We start from the raw sequence: 22,267 nt of genomic DNA, 5'->3' as shown, positions 1-22,267 counted from the left end.
CAGAGTTTTTCAATTTTTCATGAACTGCACTCAAATCCTGTGGAGCCAAGTTTTTCAGTTTAGGGCAGGCAACTTCCATGGAACGTAGTGGGAGTTTTATGTGGACAACTCCTGTGAGAGTTTCATCCATCGGGTGCTGTTAGGTGTGGAGTGATAAATTTGTTCCAATTATGTACTGTTTGTCTTTGCAGTGTTCTGGATGATGAGGGGAGCAGCCTGCGTCAGCAGAAGCTTGACAGACAGGTAAGATTTTGGAGGAGGACCTTCTTGCATTACTGAATGCCCTGGAGTAATGAAAACAGTGATAATTGATAGAAAATTGCATCCTCTGTTTGGGGGAGATCTGTGTAGGCTCCAGTTAACTCAGAAGTCTAACTTCCATTAAAATTTGTCTTCTGTCTGTGGTTTGAGTGATTCCCACTACCTTGAATTCATTTTAAGCTGATGTACAAGGTTTTTTGTTACCCCACTGATGGAACAGTCACACCAGCCAACAGAGGTTAACCACAACATTTTTAGGTACTTTTCATTCCTTGGATTTAGCCCTCGTGGCTGTAACCCAGTGGCATTGTGTGCTATGTTGCCTGTTTTCCTGCTGTGTTCCTACATGTCTTGTGCAAGAGAGTCAGAACCTCTTACATGAAATCTGAGGGAATTTTGTCATCGAGTTTTAATGGGATTTGAGGTTTCTGCTTTTACTTTGATTTTTGTGGTTCCCTTCTCAAAAAAGATTGTCATTTTTATAGTTTAACCTTGTGAGTTTATCTTTTTCTATTCCCACTGTTTCATCAGCTTGCATATCTACCAGCATCTCATTTTCAAATTCAAGTGCTTTCTATTTATGCCATAATCCTGTACTTAATTCTAATTATGTTGGAGTCATGTTGAGGTGTTCAACACAACTTGTAGAGCTGAAAGAGTTCACTCTCTGTTCTTAGTCTTCATTTCTATTGCATCTCCTTTCTAGAAGCTAAAATGTCACTGTACAGAAGCAAGGAAATGGTAAGGTAATGGGCAAGAAAAATCAACAGTTCCGTTCTCTGAGGCTGTGGAAGAAGGCTCAAAGAGAGCTCCCTACAGTGCCTCTGGATGCCGAAGGTTTTGGTTCTCAGCAGGTCTAGCTGAGAAATTTAAGTGTTTAATTTGATTTCATCTTTTATAGCTGTTAAATTAGGCTCATGTCCAGTATTATCACTTGATTCTAGTGTGCAATTACCTGCTTTTAATTTACAGAAACTGAAATTGGCATCTATGCCTCATACCCTTGCTTACCCTCCCATTGCTTCACAGCCAGTATTCTCACACTGCTCTTTTCCCAAGGGTTACTCCCAAGAAAGCTCTGACAGCTGGTAGGCTGCTCAGAACGATGTATTCTAATTATTTGCTGTTTTCAGCAGCAGGTGTTTCAGCAGTGGGTTGGTTGTGGATTTTTGGAAAGATTTCCTATAACCTGACATCCCAGCATCCCACTTGCCAACGGCCACCGCTGTAAAGCTGGGAAAGGTGTAAAGTTGACCACTGTTTTTCATCATAGTTGCTTCTGTTTGGAGTCCAGTAATGGATGCTTTTCTTGGTGTCTTCTGCAGAGAGCACTGCTAGAACAGAAGCAGAAGAAGAAGCGCCAGGAGCCTCTGATGGTTCAGTCCAACGTGGACAGCCGGGCGAGGACGCGCAGGACGAAACATTCGGAAGAACAAGCCCCGCTGGTGGAATCCTATCTCAACAGCAACAGCAGCACCATATATCATGGTACAGAATGCCACCTATTGCAGGTGTACTTGCTGAGACTCCTAGGGTGGTGCTCTCCCTGTTCATTTCATGCTCATGAGAGCAGAGGTTCTCGTCTTGCATGTTTTAGTAAATGATTGATACCTTGCACTCGTGTTTGGGGATAAATCCATCAGAACTTGCAGTTGTAGCCTAACAGGAGGGAGTGAGGTAACTAGTTGCCATTTCAGTGCTGAACTGGGAAAGAGACAGCTTGTCCCTTCTGCCATGACTCTTTACATGTCTTCAGCTTTGGTTCCTACTAAGTAAAGCTGATGGGTTCCACTCCATATATCTAGTCCTCTGTATGTAATTTTGCTTAAGCCTGGCAGTGGTAATGATAAAATTGAAACCTATTAACTAAATTCAGCTAGGACTGAATATAATAATTTCAAAGATACTGTGTTTCTTCAAAGTCCATTAAAACAGGTAGAGAAGAACATTTCAAACTTATGTGATGTCTCCACTTTCTTATTAAAGATTAAAAGGATCAAGTAGGGGCAGAGACACTTCAGGTATCACACCCACAGGGGAAAAAAGTTATAATGTTGTTTCTTTTCAAAGATCTTGATAATCAGAAATAAATCCCAAGAGACCCAGGCATTGTTTAGCTCTGTGTTCATATGTCACATGCTTTTTGGCCCCCTAAAGATGGTATGGGCATACTTTTCCTCAGGATTTCCTAAGGGGAAGCTTGGGTAACCCTTGTCCAAAATTTGACTCTTGTAGAAATCGTTCCAGGTTGCTAACACCTCCAAGATATGTAGAGAGCAGTAATTTTCCAGTTTTCTTGTTTTGCAGATGATTAAGTTGAATTTAATTAATAAACTTCAATAGCAAAAGGCTTCCTTTCCTGATAATTGATGTGTTTGTGAACAGGAGCTGTAATCTACTGATATTGATTGGGGATGCAGGTGGCAGTTTTCTGGTTGGGAATGCTGTTAGGTGGCAGGGTACTAAGGTTTTGGGGTTTGGACATTAAATGTGAAAGTGCCTTTGTGAATCTACCTCTGTTAAAAAAAAAAAATAAGACTAACCACTATACTGCTCTTTATACAAACAAAACCCCAGCATTTGGTTCAAATATCTATCAGTTTTACTGCACATGCTGGACTTGTTGTCTGCCCTGTTGTTTCATTTTCACTTGGTGGTCATATCTTTCCCCAAGGACAAGGTAAGTGTTACTGGTCTAACAAAGTCCCTGAGAAGTGCAGGTTTCAGAGTCTTTCCCCCTGGTTAGGAATTGGTGGAAATTTTTGGTTGGTTACAGCTACAGAATTTATTGTCAGAATCTGAAAATTGCATTGTTTACATGTTAAGGTTTTGGTAATAATGGGCCTTTTAATCTTGTTTGTGCAAGCAAATAAGATACCATAAGGAAGAATAATTTTTTCCTCTTAGTACTATTTTAATTATGTTTTTTTCTAATAAAGAATAAAAACATTAGTGATATTTCTCTCTTTTATTGTTTCTCACGGTCTGGGATGTAACTTTTAAGATGAAATTGAATTTCTTTACAGTCTGACCTAAAAATTTGATTTTGCTCAAACATTCAGTTACTTTATTTTTTAATCAGACAAAATAGAATTTTTCTCTTTTTCCTCTTTCACTCAATAGTTTATCAAAGGTACAGAGCTGTTCTAAGAAATAGTATCTTATAATACAGAGATGCTGTTGTTTATGGAACCTACTGTATCATCAGTTGATCAAGGTTTTAATTTTCACAAATCAGAGAAAAAGACATTATCATCCCATAAGTGGTAGCAAATTTCACATGTACCCTAATTGAGTTAAATTTTACACCAGTTTGCACCAGAGTGGACATTCTCACTGTGAGATTAACTGTGCTCTTAAGGTAGAAGTGACCCTTCCTGTTGTATTATACCAAACCATTCACTGGAATATTTAGGATTTATTCTCCCTAAATCACTTTGTTCTAAATTTGTCTCTCAAACCCTTTCAATGTTTCACAAGGTTTCAGAGAAGCAAAAAAAATAGAATGTTTCTCATATTTAACACCACATTTGTTAATCCCTAGGGATAGCTCTCTTTGTAATAAACTATGCAGCTTGCAAGAGCCAGCTTAGAAGAATTTAATTACCTAGCAGAGTGTTTTATTGCCTTGTAAAATCCTTTGTTAGGCATGTAGCTTTTGAAAATATTATAAGAACTCCAGAAGTATCCTTTTTTGGTGTGGCCTTCTCTGGGAATGCACTTAATGTCTTCAGCTCCCTAGTTCACATGGTACATTTTGGGGTCTGATGACCATTTTTAACTATGGCATTGAGCTTCTGGGCTGGCATTTTTTTCCGCCTTCAATAAAAACATTTGTATGTGGCAGTGTCGGATGCATGAGACAGCTGGGCTCTTTCTAAAGAACTATTCTGCTCTTTTCCGTTCATTTGTTGCCGTTATGGGCATGCTGATTTCGAGTTAAGAATGACTCTTTGATGGGAGTTGATGCTCTGCTGAATGAGCTTCACTGCTTGGATGAGCATGTTTGTGAAATCAATTCCTGTGCTAGCAAATGCTACAGAAAGAGCACTTCTTTCCACCTATCATCCTGCTCTGCTCTCTTTTTTAGCTTGTACTGATTCTGTGTAGCACAAAAGTACTTGTTGATTTCAACAAATAATTGGATGCCTGTGTGTAGATATCTCTATGGTACTTTGAGCAAAGTAGGTCAGAGATAACATCTCAGCAATTCTCAGATGCTGGGAAATTCTCCTTCATACACTGCCATAGCTTATTCTGATGCCATTATCTGTGCTGCAATGGTTCCCTCATGGGCAACTCTACTCTGCAAAAAAACCTCATTTAATTCCAGTACAATTATCAGAGTTTGGAGTAGAAAGTCATTTTTGTTCTGGAACAAGTAGCCTGGTGAGCTACTTGTGGGTAGATGCAGTGGAACAGCATATTTTGTTAGTTAAGCTGATTGCGTATTGCCAGAAATGCCATCATTTTTTTCTTAGGTGACTTCAAGGCAGAGAAGTGACACATTGGTAGGACAAACTGGTATTTATGTTCCCTGCCAAGTGTTGCTAGCAATTCCTCTGGGTGCAGTCAGACTTTTAAGGAGATGGGTGCCCTTCCAGTGAGGAAGTGGCTCTGCAGAATATACCCCACACAAGTCTCCACTCAGAACATTTCTTCTCATTTCCTTCCCTATTTCACCTACAGGTAAAAGTCTTCAGATACTGTAGCTCGTGAATGACTTGCATGTAGTGTATGTTTTTGAAACCCTTTTGTTGTTGATATAAGGTCTAATCAACTAACAACAACGAAAGTTATCTGCAGGAACTGAGATGAATTAACATGAAAAGACCAACTTGAGATAAAATCTCCTTGGCAGTCTGGTCCATAAGGGGTTACTTTGAGCTGGAGTCCCAACACAGCCATCAGCATCTGTAGATCATGTAGGCAGAGTTGTAGGTTAGGTCCTAAATTTATCTGCCTGCTCAAGGAATAGGGATCCTTCCACTGACTTCCATGATATTCCATGGCTCTAGTTGTTACTATTACAATAAAGCCTCTCTCTCTCACAGTACCAAACACAGCTCAATTGCTATTTCACCATTATAAATACACAAGTGAGAACCAATAACAACATTTTGTATTGCTATTAAATTTAAGTTCTGTATAGAATACATCAAAGGCATTTCTTCCCCAGAACAAATTTAATTCCTCTTTGTAGGAGAGCTCACTTACAAGTTACATTGTCTTTTCTTCATGTGTTCTGGTGTATTTTCAATTCAGTGTCCTTCATAAGGTCATGTTGCTACCTGAAACTTGTATAAAGTTTCTTTAAAATTTTACTTGCTGTTCTGTAATATGTCACAGTTACGTCCACTTGCTTGTGTTCATGTATCTCTACTCAACTTATTTTGTGAAGCTTGTTGAAAACCTGAGCAAACATTTTAGCCTGATTTGACATTGCAAAATTCTGCTACAAATACAGTTCTTTTCAATCTGGATTGCAAATACTGAGCATTCTTGGAGCCAAATAGCATGCAGAGGTACACTAATTACTGCAACAATTTAATTACATTATTTAATTACATTTAATGCAAATGCTGAAAGCTCATTTTTACAGAGATTTTACTTCTGTGAAAATGGTGAATTTCCATTGGGGAGTGATTTTTCTTTTCACAGCACTGAGGAAAGCAGAGATTTGAATGAGTGCCAGATATGCTTTCATTAATATTGCCATACTTTGTTGCAGCTGTGGCTTTTTTTTTTTTTTTTTAAGATTTGAAATTAAAAATGTTTTCAATTAGATACTCAGGGTAATTTTCATTGCGACTTCAAATTTAGCAATTTAGGCTAACCATGTGTAAAAAGGCAAAATGAGTTTCTTACTTTTCTCCTTTGACACTTGGCAGCACATCTAGATGTAATGGCTGTGTGTTAAACAGACCTCTGATGACAAGTCATGGCTTTGGATTGTTAAATTTGACGTGTCATTCTGCTGTTTACCATAAATGATGAGGGAGAGTTTTCTGATGAGTATCAGAAGCTGTGAGCTTTAAAAGATGACATCATATAACTATTCATTTTAAAAAAATCATATATTTGCCGTCTCATCAAAAGAGTGTCTCACCATCCCTGTTTTCTACTGACCTTGGAATGAGAAGGTATTAGTTTATTTTTTGAAGATAGCAAGGAATGTTCTTTGCAAAGGGTTGTTAATACTGAGAGATCAGGCAGCACTCCAAACATCATGTGGGCAAAATACTTAACTTCCAATAAGCATATATTCTGAAATCTTCATTTCAGCTGCAGTCTCTTCACCTTAATCTTTAAAGCATCTTTTTGATTTGTCAGCAGTCCTTACTGCACCAGTGCATTTCCAAAATAAACAAACTAACCCAGGAGCAGGGATCAGAGAGCAGTGGGTAGCAAGTGTTTCACGAGTCTTTTTGTGCTTCTTGGTACTGAATGATTTGAGAGGAAAGTTTGGAGGAAATTGGTTGGGAAACTCCCTTCTCTTTCCTTCAATGCTCCACTTCAAGTGTATTTACTTTCAGTTACTACTTCACATTTAGCTGTTGATTTCTGTCCTGGGCAATCTCTCAGGAGCCTTAGGATCCTTAGAAAGGATCTTCCCTTCTTCTTTCACAGGAGCTCTTAGACCAATGAGCTTTTAATACTGGCCTTAAGCAGCACCAACCTCTCAGGTACACTGGTTCCTTTTTTGGGGCTCTGAAAAACCCATTCAATTTCACCTCTGAATATTTTCAGGTTTGCAGTATCAGCCTGGTCATGACATTACTGTTATAGGCATAGACTGCAAGGAGCCTTAGGGAATGTATTGGCAGTAATGTTTTGGGAATCTGGAATCTGACTGTCAGTTACAAGTTGGAGGAGTAATGCCTTTGATTATAAGCATTTTGAAGCAGAAATCAAATCTTTGCATGTGATTAAATAGTAACTAACACACCAAAGTCCTTGCCCCGGTTCAGGTCCTTGTATTTAACTATTTGTATAGTCTGTGTAAAATTAATAAAATTATTTAATTGCATTGTAAAATACAGTGGGTTTGCCCATCTTCAGAATATTTCTGATAGACTCCAGTGTCTTTTAAATGATTGGAGAAATACTAGACCTGTTCAAAATCTAAGTTGATTAAATAAACTAATAATGAACAACAGCCCAAATAAGCAGCAAGATTGACCAAGGCTAGAACTTTACAAAGTAAAGCAGCAGGCCATTCTTACAGTGAAAGACAAGAGGATCTCAGGTAACAGTCAGAAAAGGACAACCAATGCATGTTGATTTGTTAAGGTACAGCCTGACTGTAGTTTGTCTTTCTTTGCATGGCACTCATTCTGGGTTTCACTTTTACTGTTGGGAGGATGTTGGTAAATAGAATGAATATTTGCTTTATCCAGTATTTGCCTTATACTTGCCTCACATACCTCATTGTCTGGTTCAGCCTCTTTCTACTTAGTGTTTTTCAGACAGACAACACAATTTTAGAATTTTTTTTCTTTTTGTGATTTTTCATTTACTTCATTCTTCTCATAATGTACTGATCAAAAGCGCCCTTTTTTAGCATATGGCATTTTTATGTGATAGAGATTGGTAAGTTATGATTCATAGATTTTTTTTCTCCCTCTAAGATCATCATAAGAGTGTGCAAGCACTCACATCAAGAAATATGGTCATACAAATGGCAAAAAGAAATCTTCATTTTCATTCATGCTACTTTGAAACTAATTTCCTGTGTGAACTTGTCACTGTGAATGCCAGATGGAAAGACATGTTTTTCGTTTTCATTCACTCATATAAATATATGTGGGTAATTTACAGAATTGAAAAAGAAATTGAGTTGTCTGTATCATAGTTTACACACATACTTACAAAGTGCATCCTTTTATTTGATTGTACATTGTAGCTTTATCCCTGTAAGCTGGAATGTTGTCCATCACAGATTGGGTTCATGGCAAAAGGCTTTTTTCTGAGTTAAGTCATTGGTGGTGCAAGGCAAAGTTGCTTTGACAAAGCCTTTCCATACTCACCTTGTATTATGTAATAGATTATTTGTTGTTTGTTCCTCTTTTCTTTTCATCTCAGATCCTGAATTAATATTGCAATCTGTGCTCCTTTCTCTCTCCCTAAAAGTATTCTTTTAAATACTTTATTGAGGTTAGTAGTCAGTACTTGATTTAATGAACATGGGTGAATAACACCAAAATTAAAGTCATGAAGTTGTTTTATTTGTAAGCTTGGCATTTATCTCAAAGCTAATTTTTACAATTTATAAGTTCAAACTAGAATGAAACACCGGGTCTGAGAGCCCAGCAGATTTGTCTGTTTGGAATGCTGACTCACTACAGCACTCGCTCCTCCATTTCTTCCTTGCCTGAATGCAAATTCTAGTACAATCAAATAATTCTTACAGAACAGGAAAATCTCTGGGTTTTTTAAGTGAAGAGTTTAACGATGTGGGGTGGGGCATATGAAGTATCAGGATAGATTTTCCAATGTACTCTCCTACTGTTTAAGATAACTGTCAACAGGGATTTTTAAAGCTTCCTAAATGTCTATCTGTACTGAAATTAATGCATTTTTGACTGACAGTCTTTGAAACTTATTCCCCATATATCTGTATTTAATGTTCTTAATTTATTTATCCTGTGGTGCTGCCTATCATTGTTTTAAACTTTTTGATGTCCAGCGAAGGATGTAATCATATTGTTGTATCAGTGAATATTATTTAGGGAGACAGTTTATCTCATTTTCCTCATTCAGGCTTCCTTGCAGAGAACTGTAAATTGTTTTATGGGGCTATCTAGAGCCCTTGGAGAAGGCAGGCTAGAGTTAACCTCAAGGTTTCCATCCTGCTGAGAAGGGAAATTCCTGCCAGTCTGTTAGATAATGATCCAAAGATGCAGTAAAGGGCAGAGGGGAAGACATTTGATCCCCTGACAACGTGGCTGGGGATAAACACTGCCTCTCTGACTTGTTTCATCTCCACAAAGGCGGACTGGGAGGAGTGCTGGTTGGAGAAGTTCAAAGCTGCACATGCTAATGACCAGCTGCAGAGCGAGTACAGAGGGCTTGGAAATGGTGCTTCTTCCAGCTCTCCAGGGCAGGAGAAAGCACTGGAAACAGAAAACAGGATTTTTTCACTTTGCTCCACATCCAAGCCTGCTGGACATACTGAGCAGAAGAGGCTCCCAGGCCTGTCCTTGTAGGTTTGCAGGCTGCAAGGATCCAAATCTTGGCTGGGCTGTTGACAGGAGCTGCTGTGCTGGGTTAACCTCCTCTTCCCACCACACTGCAGTGGGCAGGTGTTTGGGGAGGTTAGTGCCTATGGGCAGGGCACAGCAGTGCTTCCCTTGGGTAAAGCAAGGATAAATAATAAATCCTTAAATGCAAGGATATAACCAACTGTCCTGAACTGAATTTGTACAGAAAGCAAAGTTTCTTTGGTATCTGCAGAAATAGCACCAGAGAAAACGTTAGTGAATGGATGAGCCTTAGCCAAGGTCTGCTATTTACCAGAAAGCTAAAAGTTGAGGATCAGATGGGTTTGTGGTGGAGATGGCATGTGGGGATTAAATTTGGATTTGTTAGAGAGGTAGAACTTTAAATGTAATGGTAATGCTCAGAAACATATCCTTTAGAAACAGGATATGTGCCAATTCCTTTCATGAACTAAAGCACAGTATCATTATGATTTAAATCTTGTTTTGCAGCCTCCATCACTTGTGTCTGAAAGGCCTATTTACCACAGACAGCAGCGAAAGTATGAGCTCAAAATGGCTTCTGGGCTGAGATTCTGTTCTCTGCCTTATAAAGTGATAAGTTCCCTCACTGAACTTACAATCAGATACCTCTTGCTGAAAGTTTTGAGGCAAAAGAAACTCAAAAAGCTCCAGGGCTTTACATGTAAGATCAGAGAATGGCTGGCAAGATAGTGAAGATAAGTCTTTAGCTTGGCAATTAATAATGTCAGAAAGTTTCATCGTTTGCTGATTAATCATTGCTTTGGACCAAATAAATGGTGTTTCTTCTGAGTGAATGAATACAGCCAGATTTAAAATGATTTAGAGAACTGTCTGGCCATTTAATATAGGTCATTTGTAAAGTACTGAATTTAATTATAACGTGGATTATCATCTTCAAAACAATTAAAAGACCACAGCGTAGTTTTTAAAGAGAGACTGAGGTACAAATATAGCTGGGTTGGCAAATCACATCTATTTAAAGCCTGTGGAGAGGGGGCTGTGGTTCCCTGCTTAGTGTGGGGCTGCCATGCCCGTGGAAGTAGGACCCAGTGTATTGTCTTTCATGTGCCATTTGCCCTGGCGTCCTGTGTACTCACTCTTTTGGTTTTGTCCTACTCATTTCCAGTGCTCCTTTCCACTCAGCAGGGGGATTGCAGTCCTGTGATGAGTGTTTGACAAAGACAGGCATGAAGAATTGGGCAGTGACAAGCTGCTTCTTTGAACTTCTAGTCGCTCCTCCAACAATTTAATGTATATTCTCTATAGAACTGGAACTCTTCCTCTGCACAATGAGAAAAGGAGCTTGTGCTTATTGGGAGCCTCAGGTGCTTGCTGTGTTGTGAATGCAATGCTACTCACAACAGATTGCTGCACTGGGGAGGGTAGCAGCAGGTTTGGGAGCTACAGTCTACACAGACATGACTAAATCTGTTTCATCTTTCTCCTCTGAGAATCTCCTTGGCGTTTCTGTTTCCATTCACGCGCTTGAAGGATTTGCTGAAGAGGAAAGTTGCTTCACAGAGCAGAAGCTTAGGGAGAATTTTCCCCTTCAGAGGGAGAATAGTGTCGGTCCACGCGTCATTGAGAATCATTTAGTCTTTTGGGTGTTTAAGAAGTTTTTATGGGTATTTTTAAAGTAATTTTAGGGCAACCAGTTCTTTCCAGCAATGGTCATTAGTGGACTTTTTTTATCTTTTGAAAGAAAGTACTTTAGTTTTGGGAAAAAGAAAGGCTGGGAGGCCCACGTGCCAGGGAGAGAAACCATGGTCACCACAGGAAGCCAGTGGGGCTCAGCACTTACCAGTGACCAGCAGCCAACCCCAAAATCTCTTTGTGCCCACCTACAGCTTGGGGTGTGAAATTTAACAGTTTCCTTATGCATTTCACAAAGGCAATTGTGATATTTATCTAACTCCAAGGTTTGGTCTAGCCAGATGATAGAGTTATGGTGTGCCTTGCTTTCACAGACTCAAGTATTGACCTCAAAGTGTGTCATGCCTTTAAGAAAATGATAAAGCCTCTTTTTACTTTGAAAACAAGGAGCATTGCATGAATTATGCTGACATTCACAGTTTATGCCATGCATATTTTGTAGAGAGTCCTTCTAAGGAATTAATTAATTTGTGTATGCTACAGAGTAGGAAGAGTTTTTAAATTCAGCTTGGGTGTAGCTTCACCATAAAAAGCATGGCCAATCTACTCATCATGCTGTGTTACACAGTCTTGCAAGATGTGTTTTGAAAGTAACCTTCAGATGATTCCTTCTTTAGAGAGTTAGGATGTAGCTTTAAGCATGGATGCTACAAAGTCAAAATAAAATTCTTCTGCCTTCATGCTGCCACTGTTGATCATTCTGGCAGAGATTTACTGTGTGGAATAATGCTTCCTACAATAGCTCAGTAACACAATAATATTCTGATGTCACTTTTGGACTGAAAGTTAGGAGTTGATGTATTATTGTGGGGAGGAAGAATGTGAAGAAATATCTCCCAGCTAACCTAACACTTTCTGATTTTACTGTAGCTTTGAAAATTCTGGTTTATTTCACTCTCCTCAATGCATGAATTGTTTGAAATACCAAACTCTGCTATGTTTGCTTTCTCTTTTATGCCTGCACAAATTCTCAATTCATTCTCTCCTCTCTCTCTCTCTGTTTCTCTCTTCTCTCTCTGTTTATTTTCTTTTTTTTTGGTGGGGTACCCTGAATCTCTGAAGCAGTGCAGGAGGCTGAACAGGAAGATGTAAAGGTGGTAGTGGACGCCCAAGCTCCGAAACCAACTAAAAAATCCAAGGCAGCAGCTGCAAGCTGTCAGAGCAGCAGCACCAGAAAGGAGAAAAAAGGGAAACACAAAGGTTAGCTGCATGCAGCTGCATGTCAGATGTGAAAGTCATTATTTTGCTGTCGATTCTCTCTCTTGTTTTTTATGTAATTTATTTGAAAATTTGAAAATTGCCTAAAAGTAATTTCCTGGAATTTTTCTGGAAAATGTGTGTGACTTGGTCTTGTTTGGGCATGCACAGCTTCGGAGTCAAGGATGGCTAAAATTTGTAGATGAAGTCTTTTGCAAAGGAGAGTGTTTGTTCAAATTGCAGAGGAGGAAAAAAGTTCTGAAGGAAAGATGCTGGTGGTTTTCTGCAGTGTTTAAAAAAAAGAGAACCATCTTACAAGAGGGTGCTTTTTTAGATTATCTGCAACTAATCTAGTCTGGAGAAACAGCCTTGAGTTGCAGCCGCTCCTGTCCAGACTCTTCCTGAGGTTTAAGTTATCAAAATTAGAGGATAAGTGGACATTTTGGAAATCAATTCAACAAAACTGAGATAACATCCTCAAAGGGGTTTTTTAAGTTGTTACTTCAGTGTTACTCTATCCCTCCTGGCTGACAAATAGGAAGTGTTTGTATGAAAAATTTTCTGCAATGACTTTGTGTATGATTAGGTAGATTAAAAAATACACTGTTGGTAATGATAAAAGGGTAGGTAGAAATGACATTGTCACTCTTAGATTTACAATTTGAGCTACATAAACGAGATGGAAGAAGTAATAAGCTACTTTACTGGTATTCAAAGTTTGTATATATATATATATGTACCGTCATAGAAAAAGAGAGGCTGTTTTACCATGTGCAGTTACTTTTTATTTGGTGGTGAATGACTAATGAAATGAAATAACTTTCCAATAATTTGCAGCTCTTGAATAAGGCCACTGTAACACTGTCCTACTTGGACTGTGCTGTAGTTCTGTCTTGTGCACATCCAACAGTTTCTCCACTGTTGCTTCAGTGAGAAAATAGTGTGTATCCTTGACAAGTCTCTTCAAAGATAGCAATGACTAATAAGGTTAATTAATGGGGTCAGAGTATTGGGGCTTATCTATGGGGATTTTGCAGCACTTGAGCCTACCTTAGCAAAATCCTTTGCGTATTGCAGCTTAATTCTTGAGATCTGAATCCACAGCATCTCTCTGTATGTAGTTCTTCTGGCTGCAAGGGAAGCTCTAGGTTAGAAGGGCTTTAGAGCCTGGCCCTGAGCTAAATGTTATTCATATATTTGAGCAAAGATGGTGTGTGTCAAAGGTAAAATTAACTGAATGTAAAAATTGTTGGCAAAATAAATGAACAGAAAGTGAACATTTCCTAGTTCGGTGTAAAAGGATGTAGCTTTAGTAACACAAATGCCAATTTTATTTTGAAGTTCATCTTGCTGAAGAGTAAAAATTCTTTCACTAGTTTAAAAGAAAACCTGTAAGGGAGCATTATGTGAGCTAATAATTGAATCATGGTTGCAGCATAGCCTTGAGGCTCTGTTTTATCTCATATAATGCTTCTTTTTTCACATATGTCTGTACTATGATCAGAACTGAAGATATTGTGCTGCAGTTTTTTTACTATCCCACAGCAGGGAACCCCTAGTATTTTTCTCACATGCCAATTATAATTTTACTCATCTTCTGAAAAATCCCCCAAGCAGGCAAATGTTGGCCTATGTTAATAAAAGCAAGTTGTAAAAGTAAAGTCACTTGGTGTAGGCTGAGAACTTTGGCATGCTGATACTGCTCTCTGTGTTGGGAGCTAATATTGTTAGCTCTAGAAACCTCAGCCTCTGCTGCAGTTCTTAGTGATCATCCTGCTGTGCTGTGGGATAATAATCTTCCCTGGCCTTCAGCATTTGCCCATCAGTTCCATGCTCTCAGAGAGTGGAGGTGTTCTTCAGCAATTCCACTAAAGAAAATGCTGAGTATCTCCTCTCCTGAAGTCCATGTTGATGATTAGTAGCGAATAAAAGTCAGTTAAATTTTGTTCAGAACATACACATAGCACCTTCTCATCCAGCTCATCTGCTTTTTCTGTACACTGCTATTTAACTCTTCATTCATGTATGATTTCACCCTTGGAATAATATCCTGGTTTCCCTCTGACATGTTGTAAATTTGGGAGTGTTTGCAGGGGATTATAACTGGATTTCCATTCCTCCATCCTTATCAAAGCTGCAAAATATTTTTTTATTGGATGCAAAAGTAAAACCAAATGCATCTTTAAAATACCAGAGGGATTTTACTGATAAATCCACTACAGACATAGCTAATTTTACTTAGGAATGAGGAAAATGCAAGTGGTAATGGAGCCCTGTAGTGAAACTTGTATTAATTTTCAGTTACTTTTTAAAATAAATGTGAGTCTTACGATTTTTATAACAATATTGAATGGCTTTGCTATTAACTTCAGATCTCACTGTGAAAATGAATGAAGGGTAAGTGGTTTTATGCTGTTTTTTTGGCACGAGAGATTTTTTTGGAGGGATTTCATTGGTAATTAGAGCAAATTTGGGGAAATTTTACATTCTGCTTTTAGTTTTGCAATTGGTTCAGGTTTGTCTCCACTCTGACTGTAACCTTTCTAAGTCCTGTAAATGAGCAGGATGAATGCTGAGCACTTAACAAGCTCAAATAGCATTTTAAAGGTTTTTGTTAGTATTTAACTGTAGTGAGCCTTACCTTTCTAAGCATAGACAAGCTCTTTGTGTTTTAAGAAAAAAAGAACATTTAGACCAGATCCTATGAATAAGAAGCTAATTCAGAGCAAAAAAAATGTTGAATTATACATGAGTAGCTGTTGAAGCTGTGGTGTAATGACTGCACTCTGGTTTTAGATGTGTAATGCTTTTTTAAGTGGCTTGAAGAGTGATGAAGCTGTGATCAGAACAATGTACTAAAGACAAACGTGAGAGAAATATCAGGTTTAATGAGGTTACACTGACACCAGAAAAGAAATGTAGCTAACTGCTCATGTCAGTGCACTTTGTAATTCTGTGATGGGTAGCATGATATTCAGCAATTTTTTCTAAATCTGTGATTATTGCTGGTATTTCTTAATGGCAGTGTGCAGTGTGCACTGTGCCTATTTTTAAAAAGAGCCATAATTTTTGTGGGACAGAGCCTGGGACTGCAGTAAGTGGATGACATTTTGTAGTAGCTTAGCTCATTAAAGTGGTATTTCTGAAAGCTTCGTTCTCCCAGATTTATTGCTTGGCATAATGTTCAGTATTGGGAAAAAAAAAACCCAAAAGTGGCAAATGTAGATGTAGAATGGTTGCCTTTCCAGTGGAGATAGTGGATCAAATTCTGGTTTGATTTGTGACAGATTGGGGTGATTAAGGATAGTACTGAACCCAGTGTACAGCATCACTAGGTGGTTCAACAGAAAAGTCATGCCAATTAGTGAAAATATTTGCAGCAGGAGCCTATGAAAAGTATGCACCCTACATGGTATTATAAAACCAAAGCATTTTTAGCTATCAAATCTACTGATGGTTCTTTAAAAAAGGAGCATGAAAGTATTGCAGGTACATAGTGTTTTCCTTTTTCTGTCTGGTGGGCTTTTTCCCTGAAGATAGGTTTACAAAGAAGTTAATAAGTATACAGGATAAAGTGCTTTTTTGCAGTGAATGGGGCAAATCAGGAAGATAAAATGGACCTTTGAAAAAAAACTAGAAAAGCATGAGAAGTCAGGAGTTAATACAAAGTGAAATCTGATATGAAAATTCAGGAATCATTCCATGAAGTTATCGGTGGTCAGTTGGTTTTGGTTTTTCTTCCCAGCACTCTGGCACTTATACTTTGTAAGTACATTCTAGGAAAACCCTACTCTGAACTGCCATGGACAACATAATGATTTCTTTTTTGTCAGTGAATTCAGGAACCTGGATGTGTTTAAAAATATCGAAATAAACAATACTTTTGCAGAAATTTTTATCTTATGTTGTACCTTAGATGTGTGTAGTGCGTTGGGTATTTCCTGCTGACTTTCTGGCAGTCAGGAAGCAGACGAGCTGCTCTGACACAGAGAGCTTTTCCTGCCAGGATGGCTATTCCATGTTTTGATTTGGTTGGCTTCTTCCGTGTTTCTTCTCTCTCTTTCACGCCTGTCTGACTGTTTTGATTTGTGCATCCTGTCCCGTTTTCATATGTAACAAGCAGCTACATTAACACTGGCTGGCTCAGAAAGCAGCAGCAGTTGCTGGGTAAGAAGCATCATTTCTCACTGTAGCACTTCCCTTCTGATGGGGGGAGGGAAGTTCATGTAAAGCAGATTTATCTCAGCTTCCCTGGGCACTAAAGAAAATGAGTAGGAGGAACAATAAGTGAGTTTCCACCGAGAGAAGTCCTGTTATTTCTGGATCTGACAAACCTTTCAGGCTGTGCTTTGGCAACATGTGAACTTGATTGTGAAGAAGTAATTTTGGCCTCCTAAGGGAAAAGATTTATGAAGGTACTGTTTTCTAGATTTCATCTTAGTATAGAGCTTGGTGCTCAAGTACTTGCTTTTAATGTCTTGATCTGGTGTTAGCAATAGTCCTTCTTTTGATGGAAATTTAAACTAAATCACCTCCAGATGTCCTATCAAAAAAAATTCTATTTGCTCCCTTTCCCTCTACACAAATGCCTTTGTGATTTTGCAGTTGCTTGAACCCCATCAGTGGATGCACAGCCCCCGTGAGAACAGGAATCTATTGGGAAGTGGCTTAGAAAATATTGACAGCAAGGTTTGCTTCACGCCAAGCTCTCTAAAGGATGGAAACTATTTGTTCTGGTGTCAGATCTCCCTGAGTTTCCCTGTCCTTGACCTCAGAGCAGGCCATCCTTTGAAGGTTGTGCTGCTGTCTCTCAGCTGGAGGAAGAGCTGCTCTGCAGTGCTCTTGGACAGCAGTTGCACCCACAGCCTTGGGTGTTGTCCACGTGGATATGGCTCCTTTGTCAGACCACTAACTGAGCTCACAAAATGCATGTTCTCTTCCAGAGACCTCCTGCCTGGCCTTGGTCAGCTCTCCAGATCTGATCTGCAAAGGGCATAATCATATTCCTACTCTGAGAGCAGTATGCCCAGCTTCATCAAATTTGTGCCTTAAATGCTCTATAAAATGAGAACAAGATCTTTTGTATCTTGCAGATCCTCATTTGTAAAGCAGGGACAGAATTGTTTTCTATGCTATGTTCCTTTCCTGATACATAAGCTCGTTTGCCATTCAGTAGTTTAGATTACCAGCTTTAAAGAGATTGGTGCTACCAATTATAAATTATAAATATTATTGTAAATTTATAAATATTGTCTAGAAGATTTTAGGTGTTAAGAGAATACAGACATTGATGAATAGTAGTTTACAGGATGTAAATGCCAACAGCACTCATTTAATGATGCTTTTTTTTTTTCCCTTCCAGTATTGCTTTGTTTTCATTTCTGCTACCTCTGGTTTTCATCAGAGACATGGCCATGTCAAAGTGCACCAGAGGCCTTTACTGAAGGGTCTGGTATTCTGAGGGTTTTTTCAATCTTCTTATATCTTTTCTGCCCTCCTTCACATTTGCCTCTCAAAAATTGCCCTTTATTCTTAGCAGGTATTCAAGGCCATCTCTGTCAGATTTTTTCCCTACCTGATTTTTGGGAACCACTGTAAAAAATGCTGACCACAGCAATAAAAACTTTGTTTTTTGGCACAACCCACTCAGTTTCTTTACCTCTTTTGACCCTGTCCTTATGCATAGAAACTATAGATGAGTGATTGGTTTTATTACATGGAGAACTATCCTTCTAGGTAGTGGATAAAAAGGAATCAATGAGGCAAAAAGGAGGAGAGATCCACCTTGAGTATCATGAGAACACAAGCTTGGGAATATTTTCAGATGTTTACAGACATTTGGTAGGTGGTGGTAAAGCTGCCTTCTGAACTGTGACTTACAAAGATGCGCTTATTTCTCATGATATAGAAGAATATGCTTTCAAGTAATCCCATTTTACATGTGCATGTAGAGTTACAAAGATGTATGCACACACACAAATATTAAATAGTTAATGCTGCATTTGCCATGAACCACCCAGAGTGTTCTAATGCAGTAGAGGTTCTTTTTTTTTTTTTGCCTTTTTTTTTTTTTAATCCTGTCTGTCTTGCAACATATTTCATTCCCTTAAATGTGCTCACCAGTGGAACCATTCATAATGCTTAATAACACACTCCACCAGTGATGCACTCCTCAGAATACTGAAATTGATTTTTCTTGTCTAAAACTGTGACCTGCCAGTGTAGCCTTTGTCCTGACTCCTGATAATACACGATGTTCCTGACAGCATGGGATGTGAGTGCAGATGTTCTGCAGGCATCTGAAAAAAGCAGCCTCAGTGCAATCTCCAGTGCCGTCAAAGGCGTTTCATTTGCTGCAGATCAATGTCTACTTTGAAGAGGAATAATTAAGGGGTTTTGTTCGTTCTCAAAATTAGGTTTGTGTCATCCTAAGCTAAATAAGGCGCTAGGTATGATAGGCATGAGGCATCTTGTTAAACTCATGGATGCTTAACACTTTTGAAATTCAGAGTATTAAGGCAAGAACATAACTTTAGGCACCCACTTTAATGATGATGGTTAGTATTGTAAAAGCTTTTAAAAATACCACAGAGAGTCTGAGCCTGTCTGTTCTAGAGCACCCTTGCAGTGGTGCTTCTCCTAGGATAAGTGTTAAGAAAAATGCTGTTCTCTTCACTGCCATGTTATACCTGCATCATAGGAAATTATACTGTCCATTCTGCATCACGCAGAGCTGCTTCAGAAATTGTCACCCTAGCAAGGTCACAGAGACATTTCAGTGGATTTTTATTTAGTCCTTCAAGGTTGGATGGACAGATTATTTATTTGCTGTTAGTTGTTGTTGTTGTTGTTGTTGTTGTTGTTGTTGTTAGCTTTGCTGCAAGTAAATCAGAATTTGCAGGTTTGGTGCAGAAAGTGCTAGGGTCTGTGTAGTGCAGATGAATCAATAATTCCTTGTGGTCTTGAAGTCTGTGAGTTTAACACCTCTGCAGTGTTGGGCTGCATCTCGTTAGGTGGTTGCACAGCAAGTGCTGTTCCTGAGGGTATGGAGCACTCTTTTTTCCACTTATGGTTCGTATTGCAGTGGCAGTGACAGCAGATATTGCAAAGTACAGTTAAGCATGCTAAATGTATAATCCAGCTGTCTTTTAATGCGAGTTGACAGCTGCTGGCAAAGCAGGATGAAATGGTATTCTTGGAGACTTCTGCTACACATCACGGTCCAAAAAAAATCCCAATCCCTGCAGCTCCTTCTCACAGGATTTATTCAGCTCTGTTTGGTGTGAGAAGCACCATATTCCTTTACTGAATTAGCTCTTTGTACTGCTTGCTAATTCTCCACAATGTTGCTTGCTTATTTTCAAAAATTTCACAACAGCAGCAGTATACAGCTTATGCTATTTACTCTATCTGTACATGATAATATTGCCATTTTTATATATCTGATTTAGTAACATATTCTAGCACTGTGTCTTAAGAGCTGAAGTACATTTGCAATCTGAAGTTTTATCTTGCTGTCCTGAAGAAAAAAAATTAAGTTGGCTTGTGATAAGAACACACCCCACCCTTTATTTCCTTTGTCTCTCTTCAGAGGTGATTTACAGCCCTGAGGAGGTAAATAGTTTCTTTCTGGCTGTGGTCAGGAGCCACAGGATCATCACAGCATGGCTGAGGCTGGGAGGTGCCTGTGGGCACTGTCTAGTTCCACATCCCTGCTCACAGCATGTTGCTCAGGATCGTGCCTGGTTGGGATTTAGGCATCTCAGAGGATGGAGGTTCCAGGCATTATGTAATATCTTCCTTGTAGTTTCTCTCTGATGTATTAACTGTGTGGCAATTTCCTAACTCAGAAGGTGTATTTAGGCTTGTTAACATGCTGCCCCTCTGTTGGATACAGTGCCAGATCTGCTTGTGAGTTTTCCAGGTTTTTGAAGCTTAAAGTATTTCAGGACGGCAGTGGTGTTTATAGGGGGGTATGGCATAATCTGGGACTCAGGTTCACCTGTTTCTGGATCAGCTGTGTGTCCTTATGAAAATTTGATCTGTTTTCTTTGTCAGTTCTTTCTGGTGTATTTCTTTTCTGCTTAGTTTTCAGTGATTCTGGTGCATGGGGTGGGTGTGCTTTGGGGTGGAGAGGGCAACAGTGAAGTCCTGGTCCTATCCTGAAGATTCTCTGGTGCAGTATGTGGGAAGTAAAATGTTTGCTTTGGAGGCTAGCTTAGTCTTGTTTATGTCTAGAAATATTATTGAATGTGAACATCTAATCTCTGATTCCTAGAAAAGCTGCTTTTTTTTGTGAGTGAGCAATTCTCTTTTCAGTAGCTTCCTGACACAAAGACAACTAAGGCTTTTGCTGCTGTCTGACAGGGATTGATGGCCCAGCTGCTTTTCAAGATGATGTTCAGAAGATAGGAAGTCAAGTGCAGATTCTCACTGTTGGACAGTCTAGCCATGATGAAGATGATGGAGAGAAAGTGGCTAGTGGCCAACAACAGCAAAGCAAACAAGATCTTAGAACAGCAATGCAGAAAAAAGGTAAGTAGCTAAAGCTTCCTTCATGTTCTCACGGCTTGCTTGATGTACATTGACTCCATTTCCTCTTCTCAATCTCAGCCCTAGACTAAGCAGAATTTGTTAGTTTGTGTGTCTTCTCCTCAGAGCCTGTTAGGCTCTATGCTGTACCTGAAAAACCCAAAACCCCAAACCTAAAGAAAAATAAAACAATGAAGTTCTCTCTCATCCCAAGGAACAAGAGCTCTGCAGGCTCTCAGGGATGTGGCTTCCCCATCTGCAATGCAGTGGCACTATTGAAATACCAGGCAGATGCCAATGCTCACATCCATCTGTTCACATTTTTACACTGTACAACTCTGGGAATCACTTTCCTGATGGTTGAAAAAAGAGCAGGGAATAGCAACATTCAAACTGGAATATTCATTTTGGTGGTGCAGTCAGTTACACATTGTTCACGTTCTCAATAGTGTGTGTTCATGGTTGCAGAGGTGAAAAGTACACCACTGTGTATTCTGCAGCATTTCCCACGCAGAGTCCTCAAATGTTCTGGAATATTTTTTTTTTTTCTTCCAGAGGCATGCATGCTTTGGGAGATAGATTGTGTATGTACACATTCATGCATCTGTCTCTTCCTTCCTGCACTGTTGTTATCTCCCCTTAGACACTAACTGTAGGAAGGAAAAAAGAAAAATCCCCAAATCCTCACAAAGCGTTTTCTGAAGGCGTTTGCTTTGGAGTTGTTCTTCTTCAGTGTACAGCTTTTGAAGCAAAGATGGCTCAAGCCAAGAGTGCTCTGATGCTTTAAGAATAAACTCTTTGTGTATAAAGAGCAAAATGTAAGTGCAAACTTGACTCGTGTAGAATGGACTATTCATACCTAAATGGCGCCTCTTGTCTGCAGAGCAGTTCTCACTAAGATTCATTTTTTCTGGGACGTTACCCTGCAGATGTGAGCAGCTTCAACTGAAATGGGCAGATTTTCTCCAAGTGCGCTATTTCCTGGGCATTTGAGTCGCAGGGGTGTTGGGCATGACTAACAAGTTCTGATCTGTGTTGTGATTGTGTTGCCTTAGACCATGGCTCAGAATATTTAATGGTCAGGCACACTGCTAAACTAAAGCTGATTGACTTAAAAAGTATCCACAGACTTCTCAAATTAGGTCACAGCACTCAGATTTTTTTATCTGGGGGACATTTCTAGTTTTGATGTTTTTTTGCCAGGTTATGTATTTTTATTCTCCCTAAGTTTCTGTTTATTTTTAATAGAAACAGTGAGTGGAAATGTTTTGGTTTGCTTTGTTTCTGTAAATTCTCAAATATATGATACGACCTTTTGTACCCAGTCTGAGTACACTCCTGATCAGAACAGACACTGCTAAGAGTGAATCACTAGTCTG

At 39.1% G+C, this 22,267-nt stretch overlaps 1 protein-coding gene across 4 annotated transcripts in view; it reads left to right on the top strand.

Moving 5' to 3' along the window:
- Positions 1-22,267, top strand: part of TUB (TUB bipartite transcription factor) — a 137,751-nt gene that overhangs the window by 96,650 nt on the left and 18,834 nt on the right. For 2 of the 4 annotated variants that reach the window (XM_085063190.1, XM_085063191.1), the window contains exons 2-5: positions 192-243; positions 1,587-1,749; positions 12,222-12,359; positions 20,724-20,891. In XM_085063190.1, the coding sequence (XP_084919316.1) occupies positions 192-243; positions 1,587-1,749; positions 12,222-12,359; positions 20,724-20,891 (521 nt within the window). The remainder of the gene's footprint in view (positions 1-191; positions 244-1,586; positions 1,750-12,221; positions 12,360-20,723; positions 20,892-22,267) is intronic. The other 2 variants (XM_085063194.1, XM_085063192.1) reach the window with 1 other exon arrangement.

This window comes from Lichenostomus cassidix, chromosome 5 (assembly GCF_008360975.1).
Source record: "Lichenostomus cassidix isolate B80296 chromosome 5, HeHo_3.0, whole genome shotgun sequence".
Lineage (NCBI taxonomy): Eukaryota > Metazoa > Chordata > Aves > Passeriformes > Meliphagidae > Lichenostomus > Lichenostomus cassidix.
This window is presented reverse-complemented; position numbering and strand designations above follow the sequence as displayed.